The sequence below is a fragment of the Grampus griseus genome, assembly GCF_964374135.1.
Source record: "Grampus griseus genome assembly, chromosome: 8".
In the NCBI taxonomy this organism is placed as follows: Eukaryota; Metazoa; Chordata; class Mammalia; order Artiodactyla; family Delphinidae; genus Grampus; species Grampus griseus.
Genome location: NC_139002.1, coordinates 79,116,125 through 79,135,904, shown reverse-complemented (window position 1 = coordinate 79,135,904; position 19,780 = coordinate 79,116,125). Strand labels below are relative to the sequence as shown.

Here is a 19,780-nt window from a genome sequence, read left to right as displayed (position 1 = left end):
TCACCTGTATGTTAAGACCTCAAAGGCTCTGAATGACATTTATAAAAATATTACCTCCTGTACTGATATGATAGATGAGAAATAGACCCAGATATATTCAATGTTTTATTTACATAGTTTGAATATACAAATCATTATCCCTTCATGTAACTTACAGTCTCATTGAATTAAACGTGTTACTACTCCACAAACATAACATTCATGAACTTGGTATTCATGGTTTCTATATACTTTGACCACACTGAAAATCCACAATATGATTCACTTGTGATTTATTGACTTAACAAAATTGAATAGTATATGATTCACTTAGCTTATGATCAAAGCCAAGCATCAGCTCATAATATGTTACTTTTCTTTTCTCATCTTTTCTCCATTCATTAAGTAAATAATAACTCTTGAAAGTCATATAGGCAAATATTTATTATGAAAAGTTGGCCCTGGCACAAGGCAGAATGAAAGTCTGACTGAAGACACTGGATTAGAAGAAGAAATAAAGCCGAAACCCTTGGTTCTTAGCCTGGGCATAATAGTTTTAGTTACTCTAGAGTAAATTGTCAAATTCAGTGTTGATCTATCACTTGAACAAAATCTACAATATGGTGTGTATAAAAATAAGAAAAGTATTTTTTAACTGTTCTAATGAATTCTCTAGTCAATGTAACATTTTTACAACATAGATGAAAAAATGTTGTGAAAACTGAAAAGATGGCAAGCATAGGCTGCGGGCACATGGTGTTTATATGTGGTTTTTGGTGATACTGTGATTCAGGGAGAATTTTACCTAATTTGGAAAAATATTTCGCAGTTTTGATTTGGGAAATCTTTGAAGATCTGAGCTATATGGCTTATGAATGGCAAGCCTCAATTCCCAAAAAGTTAAGAAACAAATTAATGCAAAGACGTATATTCAATGAAGATTTAAGATCTTTATGGAGCAGTGTTCAGAGATGAGCATGTTTTTAATCTTGCACTAATTCACCAATTTTTTTGTTTCTGTTGTGTACAAGAATTGAAATAGCTCCCACTAATTTAAACCAAAACACCATGATCAAGAGGCCAGTCCTGCCCTCTGGGAATCATCATACTTACTTAGCACTGTGCAATCCCCCCTTTTTATGACTCCCAAAATATATCACATATGTAATAACTTGTTTATTAGCCATCTTCCATTGCTTCCCTAGTTCGTCCTTTGGCTAAAACACGTCATACTGGGACTTCCCTGGCAGTCCAGTGGTTAAGACTTTGAGCTTCCACTGCAGGGAGCACGGGTTCAATCCCTGATTGGGGAACTAAGGTCCCACATGCTGCATGGTGTGGCCAAAAAAAAAAAAAAAAAAAAAGAAAAGAAACACATCATACCTTTAATACTCAATAACCTGTCAGTTCAATAGTTCACTCAGAGCACAAACCCTGTTTGTCTTGATCAGTCTCCCAAATTGAACACAATGTGGCACAGAATAGGTGCTAAATAGATATTATAAAATTAATTATAATAATTTGCAATATGAAAGATACAGATAAGTAAACATATCATTATGTTATATGATAAAGATTATGATAGATTAACCAACGATCAAGTTGTGTCAAAAAAAGCTTCACAAAGAAAGAGATACTTGAGAGAAATTTTGAAGAAAAGGAAAGGGTTTTCTGAGGGAAAAGGCAAAAGAGGGAAAATATTTCCTATAGTACCAAACTATAAATAGCTACATAAATTCTGATATAAGCTAGTTTTAAGAAATAAAAGACTTAATTTAACTGAACTCTGGATTCAGACCAGCTTCAATTAGAGCCTGATTAATACTCAAAGATTACAGTGATATCCACCTCTTGGCTCCACTTTCTCTGTTTGCTCCACAGATAGTGTCTGACAACTCCAGGCTCTCACCTCATGATTGTTTCAGGTCTCAGTTCTAGCCTCATATCTTTCCCCAAACCCAAAAAGTAAGCCCAGAATTCCTAACTAAAGTCTAAAGTCCACCCTAATTGAACAAGCATATAGTCTCCCTTCTAAATCAATAAGGTACTCTATGGTCGTGAGTCAGTCAGACACACTCCCAGAGAATATGATTTTTATCTATGAACATCATGATTAGAATGTGGCAAGGAAGGTTTCTTAGAAGAAACGTGGCTAAGAGTTTCCATTAAGAGGGGAAAATGTGCACTGTTGCAGTTGTTATACACAACCACCAAGACAGGCCTTATGTTTTTAGTCCTAAAACCATCCACTGGAGAAAAAAATCAGTTTCCTCATATAAGGAAGATAAAATTCATTAACATTTGCCCCCAAGGCACCCCGAAAATACAGAAACATAGGAAGTCGTTAATATCAACAACTTCTATAGCCACAGCTTCTCAGAGTGTAAAAGAATCTTTGTCCCAGTTCCTAACGAGATGGTTAAATATGACGTCTCTCGGTGGTTATGCAAGTATAAATTTATGCCTAGGTCCCATGCCTGAATGAAACAAAAAACAGGAACATGAAGTACCCACACGGATTCCACCTTGAAATAGAACTGAATCAGGCTAGGGGAATCTGAGACCCCTGGAGGAGTTTCTGTAAACAGCCTAAGATTAGCCACTTCCTCCTTTTCCTACAAATTAAATTTTCCCTTTAGTGGGAGGAAGAGAAAATTTCAATGTTGCCTTGGGGACATATTAAGCTTCTATATGAGGCTCAGTTTTCATCTGTTTTAGCTGCAAAAGGATATACAGTCAGGAACCTAGAGAGCAGAGGTTAAGGCCAGAGTTTGTTGGACTTCCATGAGTTAAGAATGGATGTTTGGCTATGGGCCCAGTCTAATGTTAGGAGGACTTGACTAGAAAAAAAAAGAGGAAAGCTAAATTAGGTCGCCCATAAATAGCAAGGTGTCTATCATCTGTACTGGCTAATACTATTAATTTAGCATTTGAGGCTGACTATTCTATCCATACTTAATTTACCTTCCACTACCCTACAACAGGGATCTTCTACTCTAGCTAAACAGGTCATTTCTTGTCATTACCCTACAAAAAACTGGAAATTTATCACCATATCTACCTTTGAGAACCCTTCCTGTTGCAAGTGATAGAAGAGTCAAATCAAATGAGTGATAACCAATAGGAATTCATTGGCCCAATAACTGAAATACTTGGAAGAAAGGCTGACTTCAGGCATAGCTTAAATTAGGGGCATAAACCATACCACCAAAGAGTAGAAAAGGGATTAATTCCCCAAGAGAAATTTTCAGAGCATTCATACTGCAAGAAAGAGGTATGTATGCAGGGATGGCAAAAAAATAAACTAGCAAACACAGACACACAAATGAATGCTTTATAACACCACCTTCTATGGTCAGTCTGCGTCATTCCATCCCCCAGGAATACCCTCCTCCTTCCTTTTTAAAAGTCTGTCCTACTTTAAAATGTCTTTCCTTTTTTACTCTCTTTGGGCCATATTGATATATTCTTCTGAAAGTCCAGAACACATACTCTTGATCATTGATTTTTCCTTTGGCATACACTATAATCAACAGTTACCTCATTTTTCCCCAGTGATCAATCCCAATGTACAAGCATCTGTGTATGCTGGTGAGAGTTAAATCCTAAATTACACTGCACAGAAGACAGAAAACTCTCCCCCTAGAAAAATGGTATAATACTGTGTGTTAGTTTTCCAGGATAGCTTAGCAAAATTTAATTAATTCATCATGTGACTGAGGTACAATATTAAAGTTCTAATTTGGCTTTCCAAAACAATCCTAAATCCCTTCCTCTTCTCTAACACCTGACCACTTATATTGGGAGAGGAAAGGACACTTCTCCCACCTCTTTCCTCACTGGACCTGGGAGGTGAAAGAGGGTGCTCATTCCCAATCATTTTGATGCTCCCATATTCTGCAAAGGTCTTCAACAATACGGAGGCTGGAGTCATGCACAAGGCACAGATGTTCCAACGGGTGTGACTGAGTGAGTGGCAATGGGAAGGGGGTAGAGAATACAGAACAGAATGGGATGTTTGTGGAGGATGAGTATCTAGTGTGGATGAGGACTAAAACAGTGGCCAAGTCCAGACTAAGAGGGTATATATTAGAAAGAAACACTAGGGGAAGACTAACACAAATAAAGAGATATTATGACATAGAAGCATAGACTGTAAGCCCTGGAAGAGACTCTGCGCTAGCTTAACTTTCAGGAAACTAAAGACTAAAATTAAACTGACATGGACACATCCACACAGTGACTATACTGCAAAACCCCCGTGCAGGCTCTCCTTTTGTTCTTGGTTGCCTTCTCCTTCTTTATAACCATCTATCAAGATCCTAATACTGACCATGTTCAGGGTGAGACAAGAACAAGATCCTAAAACTGAAAGCGTGGCTCTAACAAATTCTGGACACTCACGGATAAGAATAAAGAAAGGGATATCAGTGATGTCTGGACTGTCAAGAAGAATAGGGTTGATATGAGCCCAGACAGTACACACACACACACACACACACACACATTAATGCATGTGTATCAAAGTACATTGTATACACGGTACATTGTATATTGTATATATGTATATATGGTACATTGTATATATGGCTACTCAGCAAGTATTAATGTAATGAATGTCTTCTCTAATACTCAACTAAAAGAAGACACCATATTTTAATCACCTTTTAATTAATCCCTATCCTTGTATTATACAGTGTCTTACATTTTAGTAGGTCATACATTATATTGTTGACTCATAAATAAACAATTAATACACTGGAACTTCCACTAGTGCCACCTATTCTCCTCATCATTTCTCTGTGATGAAATAAGTGGTCACTTTCAACTAAAATTTAAAAGTGTTTGCATATGTATTTTATAGAGCTAATAGAATGCTACTTTCTAAAAACTTATTTTTAAAGAATCCTGATAATAAGGACATGAGGTGAATTGTTGAGAATAGTTTCATTTGACTTCCAAGGCAAAACCAGAGAAAAAATGACCAAGCTCTCTGTGATTATTCTATGGTATTTCATCTGAAATTATGAAATATGTAGTAGCATTTTGGATGTAGAAGTTAGGCAACTTCCAAAATCCACACTCTGGGCTCTGCTACAGAATTGACCACTTCTTTACATACTTTTGCTTTGAGACTTGTCTCCACTGTGGCCTTGGAAATGGAGCCTGCATTCTGAAATTTGACTGGCTGGAGCCAAATATTCAGTGGAAAGGAAGAAAAACAAAACACTGAATTTTGCTTATCTACAGAGGAAGCCGATAAGAATTCTAAAGAAAACACCTGCAGGATAGATACAGGGGAAAGATAATTTCTTCAATGCTAATGGAAAATAAACCAACAATGATGAGATCAAGATTCTTATATTACCAAAGATATTTAGACCAGTACTCCCAGATCTTTGTCTTTTTGGAATTAGTCATTAATCACTCTCAAGGGAGTTTGGTTTAAAAGGCATGTAGTTGCAAGAATTAATTAGGAAACTCACAGTGACATATGTATTTGTAGAACTCTTTTTGGTTTTCAGATTCATTGTCCCTGGTTATCATAGCAACTCATGAATGGCCCAGCAATTTTTGGTTTGAGAAGCCACAGGGAGTAAATAAGTAGGCAAAACACTAGAAATGGGAAATGGGGAGACACCTCATATCTATTAAACATATATTGTAAGTCCCTTCCCTGCACAAGGTATTTTTTCACACATTTTCTCAATCCCATAGGCAACTCCACAAAGTGGGTGTCTCACTGAGAACAGGAAGAAAATTAAGTAACTTGCATAAGTTCTGGCATCTATAGATACTACGTGTCTGAGTCACAGTCAGACATTCCTATGACAAAGCCCACGTCGTGTCTCTTACTCATTATGACCCCTGGGAGTTAGAAGACACTTGAAGGGTGTAGGATATAGAAAATTATAGGCTGGCCTCTGTATCTAACTATTTGTGTGATCTTAGACAAGCTACACGTGCTCTCTTGGCCCCACACGCATATTCTCACATAAGAGAAGCTTATAAATCTAGCTCTTCCCAACTACAAGTACAATTTAGCCAAGTTAATCCAGATAACGCATAAACATCACTAATATCTCTGCCTCTTTGTTTAGTGCATTATTCAATGTTGAGAGAAGACATCTCATTTCTAAAAGTTAGATCACCTAGCTAGATTTTTTAATTTATTGAGGTATAGTTGATGAACAATGTAATATGTTTCAGGTGTACAACATAGTGATTCACGATTTTTAAAGATTATACTCCATTTATAGTTATTATAAAACACTGGCTAATATTCGCTGTGCTGTACAAATATGCTTATAGCTTATTTATTTTACACACAGTAGTTTGTACCTCTTAATCCCCTACCCCTATCTTGTCCCCCTCCCTCCCCTCTCCGCACTGGTAAACACCAGTTTGTTCTTTATACCTGTGAATCTGTTCCTTTTTTGTTATATTCACTAGTTTGTTTTATGTTTTAGATTCCACCATAAGTGATGATGACATACAGTATTTGTCTTTCTCTGCATGACTTATTTCACTAAGCATAATACTCTGCAGGTCCATCCATATTGTTGCAAAGGCTAGATTAACTCTTAAAGATGAACACAGGGAAGACTTTCTTTTGGCTACTTTTAACTAGAGTGGGAACAAAATCGACAAGTTTAATACCCAGCACAGAAAAAAGTTCAAGTTTCCCTTTCACACTCTCATTTTAAATAAAGTAAAATTCCCACAGCGAGTGGCTCGGTGCTTTGTGACCGCCTAGAGGGGAGGGATAGGGAGGGTGGGAGGGAGGGAGACGTGAGAGGGAGGAGATATGGGAACATATGTGTATGTGTAACTGATTCACTTTGTTATAAAGCAGAAACTAACACACCATTGTAAAGCAATTATACTCCAATAAAGATGTAAAAAAAAAAAGAGTGGATATATGTATATGTATAACTGATTCACTTTGCTGTACACCTGAAACTAACACAACGTTGTAAATCAACTATACTCCAATAAAATTTTTTTTTAAGTAAAAAAAAAAAAATTCCCAACTGCTTCTGAAAGCCCATGATATTCTGAGGAGAGAACACTGTTTCATGTCAATGCAATGATGTCAATGCTAAAACTTACATGGCCTCACTGAACCCAAGACAAATTACAACCTCATCAAAAGCACTGAGCATCCACTGTCATCACGTGGCATCAACACCCAAGTAACCAGCAGAAACCAGGGTTCTAATGCAGCCAATGCCTTTTGTTTTGGTTTGTTTTCTTTCCAGTGCCTCATAACCTTTCCTCTAGAAATATTTCTCTTGTTAGAGAAAAGTGAATGCCCACAAACATCTTTAGGCTAATAGGAATTTTCTTTGAAATCTAACATTTTATTATAAAAATTAATCTAGGTATTTATTCACTTCCTAATAAATGCTCCTTTTTTAATATTAAAATTCAATAAGATTACTTATCAAGTAAAATAAATGCTCCCGATATTTGTGATGTTAATTCTCTGCACATTCATATCCCTGTGGACAACTGTACCTGAATTGAGAAGCTCAGTTTTTACTACACAGATTCTGCATTTTGCCTCATGTGGATTATAATCCCCAGAACATCGTCAGTCATCATATTCTGGATACTTACTAGTTACAGGCATTGTGCTAAATGCTTTTCTGGTATTATTTCACTTAATATTCTTAAACAACTCTGTGAGGTTACACACTTATTACATATGAAGGAATAGAAACACATAGAGATTCATTGAATTTTCTGAAGTCACATAACTAAGAAGTATCAGAGCAACCTCTGAACTTTAGCTTGATTCTGGGTCTAAGCAACTACCTCTCTATTGCTTTATATGAAGAATCAGAATTCAAATTTACACAGGGTACGGGATTATCTGATAAGTTCCATTTCTAGGTAGACAGCTCCTACTTCTATACCAACGAGTCACCGTTCAGTTTAAATGTATAGCTCAGAAAATTACAAAAATAAATTCCATCAACTTTTGGATTTACTTATGAGAAGTAGAAAATGAGAATATTAAATCTAAGATTATCACTGTAGTTTATAGTTTCTACTCATAAACTGGAGCAAGAACCTTCTGCATAGAATTTTCAGAGACCATAAACAAGTATATTTAGTTTTTGAGAACTCAAATTATAGACCAAGGAAAAGCAAAGGACAAGCAAAACAAAAGCTGAAATGTGAGAATGTGTAAGATACAAACATGCGAAACATGGGGGTAGTTCATTGGTCATCTAAAAATATACAGAATGCCACTATTAGTAACAGGCTCCACCACAGCTGACTCAAGGGATAAGCAATAGTTTCTCCAATGCTCTTGATATAGATGAAAAGTACCCCCGAGTCACGCAGCACAATGAGTTTTAAAAAGGCAGAGCGATGGGTGAGAACATAACCATGGAAGCTGGGAGATCAGAAGCCAATGAGGAGTTTCTCCAGTGTGCAAATTTATATTAAGCAATAAGCATTCTGAATTTATGGTGACTTGCAGGACTTTGTAGACCTTCCCAACAAAGATCTTTATTATTTTTTGATCAAATGCCTATGAAAAAAATCAAAGAATCTTTGAAAGAGGTCCAAGTCCCTTGTTTTTCAAATGAGGAAACAAGTCCAGAGTGGCCTTCTCTTGATGAATATGCCCGCTGACTACTCTCAGGCAATGGGTCCTTTGTGGGGTTCATTCCACCCTAGTGCTAGGGGTTCAGCAGTGATTTAATCAGAAACCAATCAGGGCATAGGGTTGGGGTGGAGCGGTAGCACTGTTTCCTTTTCCTGTTTACTCAGTGATTTCCTGTGTAGTTCTGGGGTTGGAGCAGAGGTGAAAGTTTGTCACCTCAGCAAAAGCAGCATGCCTTTGGAGTTGGCAGCAGCTATGTCTCTCTTTTCATGCGTGGACATCAGCATGTTCTATGATCTTTTTTTCTGAAAACTTAGCCTAGGGCCTATTTATAAAGCTGATGCAATGATTCTATGATCTATAATATATCTTCCTAACAAATCTCTTTGTGTTTAAACAGACAGACCTTGATTCATAAAAAATTCTCTCTCCATTATACAATTATCCTCCTCTTGCTTTCCATACTTTTGCTGTTGTTATAGTCTTTAATACATGTCCCTTTCTCTTCTCTCCTATAGTTAGCTTTTTGATGCCCACTGACTTTTTGATGCTTACAGTTATCATTACGTATCTTTTCTTTCCTTTCTGCCAACTCCAGCTTTTAAAAAATAGATGGAGCACCTGTTTGTTGGGTGCCTTTGTCTTCCCTGCATTATCTTATTTCCTGAATGGTTGTAAAATGATTTCTTCTTCTGAGAAATTAAACATAATGAAGCTCATAAAAATGACAGCTGTAATTTTACTTGGATATAATAAATGACCATTTATGTGTGTGTACTAGCTATTTCTATATATGGAAGAGTTCTGTTGGAAATAGGGTTAGGGGTTTGCAGGGCTGAGGAGAACAATGGCTGCAAAAACAGTGCTGAAGATTACTATTCTCACCATCCTGAACAATTGTTTTCTGAGTATCTAATACTTTCATGTGGGCTTCTATGCTATGGCCCCAGTCTGAAGATGAGACTGCAATAAAGAGGGTCATGGAAATGCTGTGAGAGTCAAGTGGAGACCTGAAAATTCTCAAATGTCAAGAAACCTATATTTTTTCAAGGACTCTGGCACAATTTACCTTCTTCTATGTCCATTTTCATGTAAGTTGCTTCTAATTTTTCTTAAGTTATAAAAAAGGTAAAACTCCTTTTATATATATATATATTCATGATTAAAAGTAATACATGGTCAATAAAGGAAATTTGGAAAACGTAGCGAAAAACAAAAGGTAAATTTTACTGGGATCCTATACCTCAGGACTAACAGATTTTACTAGTTTGGTATATGTTGTTCTTGTATTTTTTTGCACAGATCTCATATAATTATAAACATGTACACAAAAGTTGTATAAAATATCTACATATAATTTTATCGCCTTATTTAGTGTTATACCCCATTTTCCACTGCCAATAGCATGTTCTTTACTACCCATGTTACAAGTCTGTAAAACATTCCTTCTTGGGAGATATGTTATAGTTTAATTATTTAATGAATTCCACACTGTTGGACTCTTATTTCTTATTATCTCTACTAAAAGCAACACTGCATTGAGCATTTTTGTTCCATTATTTCTGTGTATATCTCTGATTTTATTTGAAACAAATCCCTAGAAGTTGAATTTCTGAATCAAAGCTATACATGATTTGAAATCCATTTGAAAAATAATGTCAAATTTCTTTCCAGAATAGTTTACTCATTGACCTCTATCCTCCTGCTTATATCACTGAAGAGAGTGATTTTCAATTTTGTTTCTACCTTACACATGGAAATGCACTCATATATGCAGGATTTGATTAATTCACAGTGTATACCTGTACCCCACTACTTTATCTCCCACTTAAAAAAAAATTGGAATTAAAGTGAGATTGATTAACTACAAGAGATTCTTGAATCTATTGTAAAGAGATAATACTTGCAAGCTTCAGTGAAGTACATTTTCTGTAATTGGTCATAAATTATTGGTAGCATGCCTGAATCCACACTTCAGACGAGAACACAACCATTACTTTAGAGAGAGGTTTCTGTCAATTGTTTCCCAGAAAGAGCTTTATGAATAAAGATTATGGCTATATATCATCATGTCAACCTGAGAATATTATTATAAACATTTCACCTCAAGCCTTAATTTTTTTTTTTTTTAATGAAGTGTTGGGTAAGCCAAGGTACTGAGATTTATTCCAAAAGAAAAGAAAGTAAATTTTTTTCATCTGGTATCAGGAAGACATGACACCAGAAAACATTTGAGGAGAGGTATCTATATATCTGCATCTATCTTTATCTCTATATATTTTAGGAATTCCACCAATTAGTATGCAGTAATGCAATGGCCACATAAGCCTTGTATGTTATCAGAAAGACCACTTTTTAATTCATTATTTTGATTTATAATAGATGTACTCAATTCTTAGTAGAATATTTTCAGCAGGCATTTAGTGAAATGATGGTTGTTGGGGTTATTTCATTTTACAACATCGCATTAGCATTAACCTTCCCTTTTACCAGGGCAGCCAAAGTATGCATATTATATGAACCTAGATTGCTCTTCTTGAGACAGAATGAGTTGAAGGCCCCTCGGCAGAGCCATTAAGAGATCAGAGTTATATTAAAAAATCCACAAAGGAAGTGAAGATTTCTATCAACTGGTCCATCTTTGTAAAGTCATATTAGTAACAAGTAATGCAGCTCCTTCTGTTCATAGAGCTCTCTGTTGGTCCCTCTTGAGGGAAAAGAAGTACAACATATCTCTTATCTTGTGGGAGTTTATTCTCTATTTGATAAAATTACATTGAAAGCTACACCCAATATCTAACAGCTAAAACATTTAAATGCAAGATTAAATGCAAAAAATAAACATTTTACACTGATATCAGTGCCACATAAATACGTATTATGGGCATCCAATATAGAGAAAATAAAATGTTTTATATAAGGGATGAGAAGAAAGGCTTTTTAGAAGGGACTGAATCTGAATTTATCTGAGGGTGATATGTAGATGTAAGAAAAATAGGAAGACACTCTGGCAAGTATATAAATGGATCAACAGCCATTAAACAAGTTGCTGACAAAAGAGTTATAGTTGACTGCAAATTGCTGTGATCAGAAATAATCGGGAAAAAATGCCACAACATAGTGATCACTGTAAGGAGCCCTTGCCAGTGAACCTATCGTGACCACTGACAACAACATCAGTTCTCAACCTTTGGTGTATACGGTCATAATGTGAGAAATTTCTAAAATCTGGATTTCTGGATTATTTTCAGAGTTTACACGTAAAGGGTCTAGGATGGGATCCTAGAATCTTCATGTATTCCAAGTATTCTGGTGATTCTAATTCAAGTGCTCTGTGGGCTACACTCTGGCTTTAAGAACTACCTCTCTAAAAGCACTATCCTCCCAGTTGATATGTTTCTGCCCTGAATGACACTGGCAGGATGAGGCAGTCACCTATTTCAATCACACATATGGATTTTTTTCATAACTAGATTTAGAGAGTACAATTTAGAGCAGGCACTGGACCTTCCAAATACTTTACATTTCTCAAAGACTGGCAGAGAGTTGGGCACAGAGTAGACATCTAATAAACACGAACAGTTGATGATGGTAACAACATAACTATAACTAGTCATGTGGCAACTGGTCACAGTTCTAAGCATCTCAAGAAGTTAGTATCTCTAATTATATACTTCTAACTGAACAAAAATCTTTTTACGTAGTAGCCTGTCTTCTAATTTGTGATCAGAGATAGTCTTCGGGGCTGCAATTAGTTGGATGTTCATCCTTTACCCCAAGGTCAGGGAACACACAGCCTATTCTTTGGATTTCCTTGCATATCCTTAGTAGTCATGCTCTTCATTTTTTGAGACAAAGAAATAATCATGCAAAGCCCAGCTCATAAAACCCCAAACCACCCATGACGATGAAAAGCTTGTTTTTATGCTGACCTTAGCACAATGAGAATTTCAGCAGAGTGGTCAGTCATTTCTGGGTTCTACAACATATCTGGAAAGATAACAATAGACAAATTCTCTAAAAAGTGCAGCGACTGAATGTGTGTGTGTGTGTGCATGTGTGTGTGATCATATAGTTTGATGGAGATGTTATGTAATATTTATAATGGGTTTATGTTTACTCCTCTGACTACTACTGAATGTTGTAACACTTTTTGGAAAATATAGCATTTGTTTGGGATCGTATGAGACCTTAAAAATCTGTTATTCTAAGGAAAGTACAATAGTTTATTGTCTTCTGACTCAGTTATACTTCAGTGGAGTAGATTTATTTTCATCTGGTATCAGGAAGACATGATAGTAAGAAACCTTTGAGGGAAGATATTTACTTTAATAGTGTGAAATGCAATAGACAAGGAACCATGAGATCCAGCTTCTCATCTTCATTTTTGGTAATAAGTAGCTGTATGACTCTGAATAAATCATTTCAAGTTAATTTTCATCTATAAACAAAAGAAAACAGAGAGGATGCTTACTTGCCTCAAAATGTTACTGTAAGTCCATAGTACACCAGCACCTTGCTAAGATGTTTGGATCTCTTAAAAATAAGAATTTAGAGAAGGAAGCAAGTCTCTTATGGAAATAACTCAAAGGCAATTTTTAAAAATATAGCAATCATGTCAGCTTCTAGTATTTAATGATAGCTGGTCAAAAGTTAGGATTAGTTTACTAGAAATCATTTGAATTGAATAAGCTTCCTAATTTAAACAGGAAAAAAAAATGATTAAAAGATTCTGCAAGTGCCTCACCAAATATATAGAACACAATTGAAATGAATATAGTCATTATTTAAAATCAGCATGTTAACAGTTACTTTTCAATAGGCCAAGTAGTCTTTCCTAGCTTATCAAGTTACTTGTAAATGTATTTTTTTCCTTACAAAGATATCAGTTCAACCATTCTGAATTGAAAATAGCAAATTAGTCTGTAAGTTAGTGATCTATAAATCTATATTTGAAATATGATGAGTGATTATAATACTATTTAATTTCTCCATGCTTCACAATAGTATTGGGAGAGTAAAATGAGATTAGAGGTGCTTGGTATGCAATTAACATAGTAAATATTGTTGTTTTTGCTATTTTTCGTTATAATCATAGCAGCAATGGTGGTACTCACACTTGTAGTAGTATAGTGGCAATAACATTTGGAATTGGAGAAAGTCTGGATCTAAGTTCTTGGTTTGCCACTTACTAAAATTTCACTGTAAAGTATCACTGTTAGATATGCAGTTTCTTTATTTGTAAAACTGGGAGTAATAAAATGATTTGATATACATAGTGGTCGAAAAATCAAATGTAAAAGAGCTCTGTAAATTATGAAGTTCTTTGCATATGCTGACACTCATTATTATTGTTATAACTTACATGTAAACAGATATTTTGTCTTTGCCCATCTTTATATTATTGGCTTTACCAAGCTTAATGATGCCCTTTGGAAATGTTCTAATTCTAATTGTTTTAGTTAAGATTTTTTATAATTGTCAGTGGCCTTCAAGGTCAACTAATCTATTCTAGATATTGTGTAGATTAGGAAAATCATCCAGGAGAGATGTTAAAACCTTGCCTAAGGTGACATAGTTTGTTGGTGACTGAGTGGGACCCTATCCTGATTTTTTATTAGAGTTCTCCCATTACTTCATTAGTTATATAATTTATTCTTTAACACTAAATCTCCAAAGCAAACCTTGCAGGATGTTAGGAAATGTTCTATGTAAAAGCGTTCTAAGGTCTAATAAATGTGCAATTCTAGACTAAATGAAATTAAGAAACTTAATCACATACATTCTTGAATATGATAGACTGTATTGTCTGAAACTCTAGAAAAATGTTATACTATCTATTATGGCCAAAAGCTTTTCAACCACTGAAAAAATTTTTTAAAGATTATGCTATTGGCTAAGTGAATTATGGATCACATTGATTGAAATGTTACTTTATCACACTGGAAGTTATATGACTACCAGTGGGACATACCTGTTTTGGAAGGAATAACAGATGAAGGACCAAATGATCTTGAATTCTTCGGAATTAGCACTGCATACTTACCACCACTGTGAAGTATTTATATCAGTACTTATGTGAATTATATCTATACTGTTTCAGTATGCAGCCCATTGTTCCAATTGGATGTTTACTGGTACTGGCTTTTTTTCATATAACTGGGATAACTGACACAACTTTTTTTTTTAATAATGTAAGATTTTATGTAAAGAGGTTATTATCTAATTGTATTGAGGTACTTAAATTCTAAAGGAATGTCACATCCACATCATGTAGCAATAGGTTAATTTGGAACTAGAAAAACAATTCATGAAAAATAGAAATAGGTAGGAGACCCTGAGGAGCTGGCAAAAACAAACAAAAAACAGGCATTCAGAAGTATCAAGGATACAGAAAAAACAGATGTAAAGACAGAGCAGTAAGTCAACCTAATTGAGAATTAGACATCCATAGAGGCAGACACTAGACAAGGGGAGAAGGAATCTTTTAAAATTGCATTCAGGTTTGCTTCAGTCAGGAATAGTCATGTCTTCTTTCTGGTCTATTATGGTAAACTATAACATGAACAAATGATCTGCTTCCTAAATTGCGGGCCTCTAGACTTCAAGTAGAGCCAGTCAACAAAAAGTCATGAAAATCAAAGGCATAATTAGGTTTAAATAAGTTTTATGAACTATAGATGTATAACAGATTGTCACAGAAAATTAAAGATGTGTAGATTTTATAAATGTCTATGAATCAGTGGTAACCACTGTTTGTATTTATGTACACATAATTAGTTTCTTATTGTTCACGATGGCCCATGTGTCAAATGTGTACCACTGATCTCACAGCAGGGAATGATCCATTGCTCCACTACAGATTTCTTAAGGTTGAGGAAATATTTGTTGGTTGGCTAGTAGTGTGACATGGAAATAATAATGTTACCTAACTCTCCATAGGGCTGAAAGTGAGAAATTAAATATGTAAATATGTGTACATATATATTTACCAAAGTATGTCAGATATAAACATATGTTTATACATAAATATAAACATTATAGATATAAAACAATTAGAGCACTGCCTGATACACAGGAAATTATATATATGTGCTTGTCATTAATACCACAAAGGGGATGATGACCACGATGGCCATGATGATGAAATGCTCACAGGCTTACAAGTCATTTAAAGCACATTCCAGAGTCCGGACACGAAATTTATATCCTCATTACCCATTACTGATTAAATCCATTTCTGGAACACAACAAAGCATTTTTCTCCCACGTCACTTTTTTAAACTTAATTTCCAAGTTGTGTTAAGGAGGAAAAAAGAACACTAAGCTTACAGACAGAAAACAAATTAAGAGCTCTTCAGTTTCCCTATGTCTGCGCCACCTCCCCAACACACACACGCACTCACACACACACACACTCACACACACGCACTCTCTCTCTCTCTCACTATATGTATGTGACTTTGGTCCAATTAAATTACTTCTCCGAAATTTGAATTTTTCTTCTAGGGAATAGAGTTTAAGATTAATGAAATCTACCTCATAGATGTCTTGTGAGAACTATTGAAATTCTGTAGGTATGAGTTACCGTCAAGGTATTAAATAAGTAAGTGAAAGGTATAAATACTGCTTTTGCTGACAATGGAACATATTTCTTTTTAGGCAGACCTGTTCAACTTTCTATGGACTAACATTCATCTCTTATACTTTATTTTCCCATGCTAGGAGTATGTGCATATGAATGTTAAAAACATACTGCCACACCACTGAGATTAAAAGGACACAGCTCTTTCCCTACTTCTACTATCAGCTTATTTTCATTTTCATATAGACATCCAAGCACTAACTCTAAATCGTGAATATTCAATTAATATATTTTGAATGAAAGGATACAACTTGATTTTATTAGAAATAGGGCAAAAAGATCTAGCATACAAAACAGATTCTAGAACGCTCAATGCTCCATAAAAGTTTCAAATGAAAAACAAATTCCAGGTACCTGTTATCATCAGGAACTAATTGTGTAATAATTTCTACATAATATTTTGGCTGTTAAAATACATGTATAATTTGATTTAAGTAAATACCACATATGACAGAAAATTCATTAAAAGATAAACTTTACTGTACTAATTGGTAATTCACGGAATCATATTTATTGCATATGTATCATGCACAGACACAAACAATTGTGAAATGGCAATTACCCTTAAGAAACATAATTTAACAGGAGAGGAGCCATGAGCATATGTATTTACAAAAAAAAAAAAATTGAATGTGAGCATTTAACACATAGAACAAACATTTTGTAGAAGTTTAGCAACAGGAAACACTCCTTTATACAGAGAGTTAACCATAGGTATTTGGGAATACAACAGTATTTTATCTCAGTGAGATCTTAATAGAGGCAGGGAGAAAGAATTATTGGAAATTATTTTGAAAGAATAATATGCACACTGACTGAAAGTGTAAGTCTTTCTTGTAGGATATGTGTAGGTTATATGAGGCTGGAAAAGTTTTGGAAAAAAACAGATTTAGATCCTAGAGCACCAGGTTTATAACCTAGGTCACAGAGAATTATAGAAATTGTAAACAAAAGTGGAAATAGGTCAGACTTGTACTTACAAAGGACTATGTGGCTGTCAATGGGCAAGAGGCTTGTTATGGAGAACCTGGAGGTGAGATCAGTTAGAAGTCCACACAGGTGCATGCACTAGGGGGAATGAAGAGGGCCAATCTTTCAGTCCCTTAGGCAGGCAGGCAGGGAGTCAAGGCAAAAATAACCTTTTATTGCCAGGCACCCTATTGAGTACTGGGGCTACAGTGCTGGTCAAAGAGGCGGAGAAGACAAATATTAAACTAATATGCATACAAATAAACACAAACTTTATACTGCAATATATGCTAAGGGGTTATTGACAGAAAAAAGGATGTAAGAAGGAGGAGGTGTTTTTAGGAAGTTTTGCTTAGTTGTGTTGAATCTGAGGCACTGCCAGGATATCAGTGAGGAAGTGTCTTCCAGGCGCTGGGTTTATACCTAAGCTATAGATGTGCAGGTCAACTACATAAAGACAGCATTTCAATCAATTGGAATAGATGTGCTGTGACAGAGATGACTAGAAGATAAAATATGTTGCAAAGAATATGACTGAACTGGCAAATACTTTATAAATTTTATCTTCCTATCCAAGTTTCCTATGTTTACTTGTAAAGAACTGACTTTTTCACTTTACGAAATTGTAGGTTCAATACCCAGGAAGACTCTCAATTTAAGAAAAACAAAAACAATAGCATGGAAATGTCTTTTCTTACAGTTGAAAGAAAATGTACAAAAGATTGTTATATCTCCTGATTGTAGAACTGCCTATACTGTAAAACAAGTCATACAAGACAAAAGAATCTATGAACAAAAAAATCAGTGATTGGTTGGGAGTCACATAAAAATTCTTTTTAAACACCTCAAAATAAATAAATGTGCCAAATTCTCTTGGAATAATCCTCTGGTTGCCAAATGGAATTTATTATTTCTACAAATATTTTTCATTGGACAAAGATTAATGTCCAGTAACATCAAAAGCTATGAAGGTTCTGCTTAACTTTTACATTCACATTACACTGCCTTGTAAAGATGATCATCTAAATCATAATGGAAATTTCCTTTAGAATAACATTTAAGTATTATTTATTTATTATACAAAATTTTTCTACAAAGCACAATTTACTATTGACATCTCATTAAAAACCAAACCCTCAGAAATTTTTGATGAATGCATACTATTAGTGTATAGCATTATTTCCTCAAAATTGCAGAGCAAGGAAAACTGAGATTCTGAATAAGTAAAACCCAAAGATATCAAAAAAGAAATTCTTCCCCTTGAATTCTATCAACACTGTCAGCTAACACAGAGTCCAAGTTATAAAATAACATAACCAAAAGGAATATTATCTTGTTCTTAATGAGAAAGTAAAACATATATTATCCTTTATGTAATTATGTAAAAGGAAACAGAAATAAAAGAAAGGAATGAAAGATGGCAGGACTTTTTTTTTTTTTTCAGTTTATGGATAAAATCCCTGATTCCATCAGTAATCCCAAATAAAACTAAGCCTTGATAGGCTTGAGTGTTCAGACAAACAAAATCTACTTCACTATTAACTTTTTTTTTTTTTTAGTTCACTGAATTTGTTTTCTGACACTTTATTCTATTGGCAAACCCTCTGTTCTTTTTTATAAAAATTTATTTATATCGTTCAGGAAAAAATAACTCAAGAAACAAATTGGCATCAGCTATACCACTGCAAAGTAAATGACATCAAGATTTATTTTTTATACATCTGACATTTAAAAAGTACAGATGTAAGTTAAGATACTCAAAAATATCAATCTAAAGTTTAGCTTACCAACAGGGACAGAATTCGAGTGCTGAAGTTCCAATTGACTAGAATCACCAGAAAGTTCAGTCAAGCAGGTTAAAGTAAAATCTGGGCTGGAATCATGCTCATGTCTGAAGCATTCAGGAGAAAGATAATCCAGTTCAAACTTCACAGCTGACATTGCAAAATTCTTAAAGAGCTATCTAAATCAAAGTTTAAACTTTGATTCAAATAGTTCAAACTATTGAAGTTTTAAAAATCATAGGAGGGGGAAAATCACTGTTTTATAATCAGTAACAACCCCAGGCTTTCCAATAATTATTTTCACTTGGAAATCTAAAAGAGATAAAACATGCAGAGCTGACTCTCTAAGAAGTTTTCTGTATTCACTCCTTTCCTAAGCAATTGACGTCAATAGGATGGATGGATTTTACAGTTGTTTTTCTTGAAGATATCTTGCTGCCTTTAAATGATAGCAGCGCTAAACCCATCTCAGAGAAGCTGCGATAGAAAGTAAAATGAGCTAAGTGAAGACATAGCCAAGGCAGCAGAGAGATGCTTTTAGTAACTTGGTATTAGAAGGTCTCATTCACATATCTCTGTACAAAAGATCAGCTGGGTGGGGCTAAGGACTGTCAGAGAATGTAACTTTATTCCACTGGGCAGCTCATCAGAGGAATGTCTTAATTTGGAAGGAAGTTAATTCTAAATTATATTTCCTGGGTCAGGATTGTGAGACTGTAGTCCTGATGTTTATTGAAATATGCCTGTGATTGTGGAGAGTAAAAGATGAGTTAAACTAAA

The 19,780-nt window shown here is 34.9% G+C and overlaps 1 protein-coding gene across 1 annotated transcript in view; it reads right to left on the bottom strand.

Annotated features, from left to right (window-relative positions):
• ANO3 (anoctamin 3) overlaps positions 1-19,157 on the bottom strand; it is a gene marked incomplete at both ends in the record, with an annotated part of 413,216 nt that extends 394,059 nt beyond the window's left edge. Inside the window, 1 exon segment of the mRNA XM_082660958.1 lies at positions 19,004-19,157. Coding sequence (XP_082517084.1) covers positions 19,004-19,157 — 154 coding nt within the window.
• Positions 19,158-19,780: the final 623 nt, after the last annotated feature.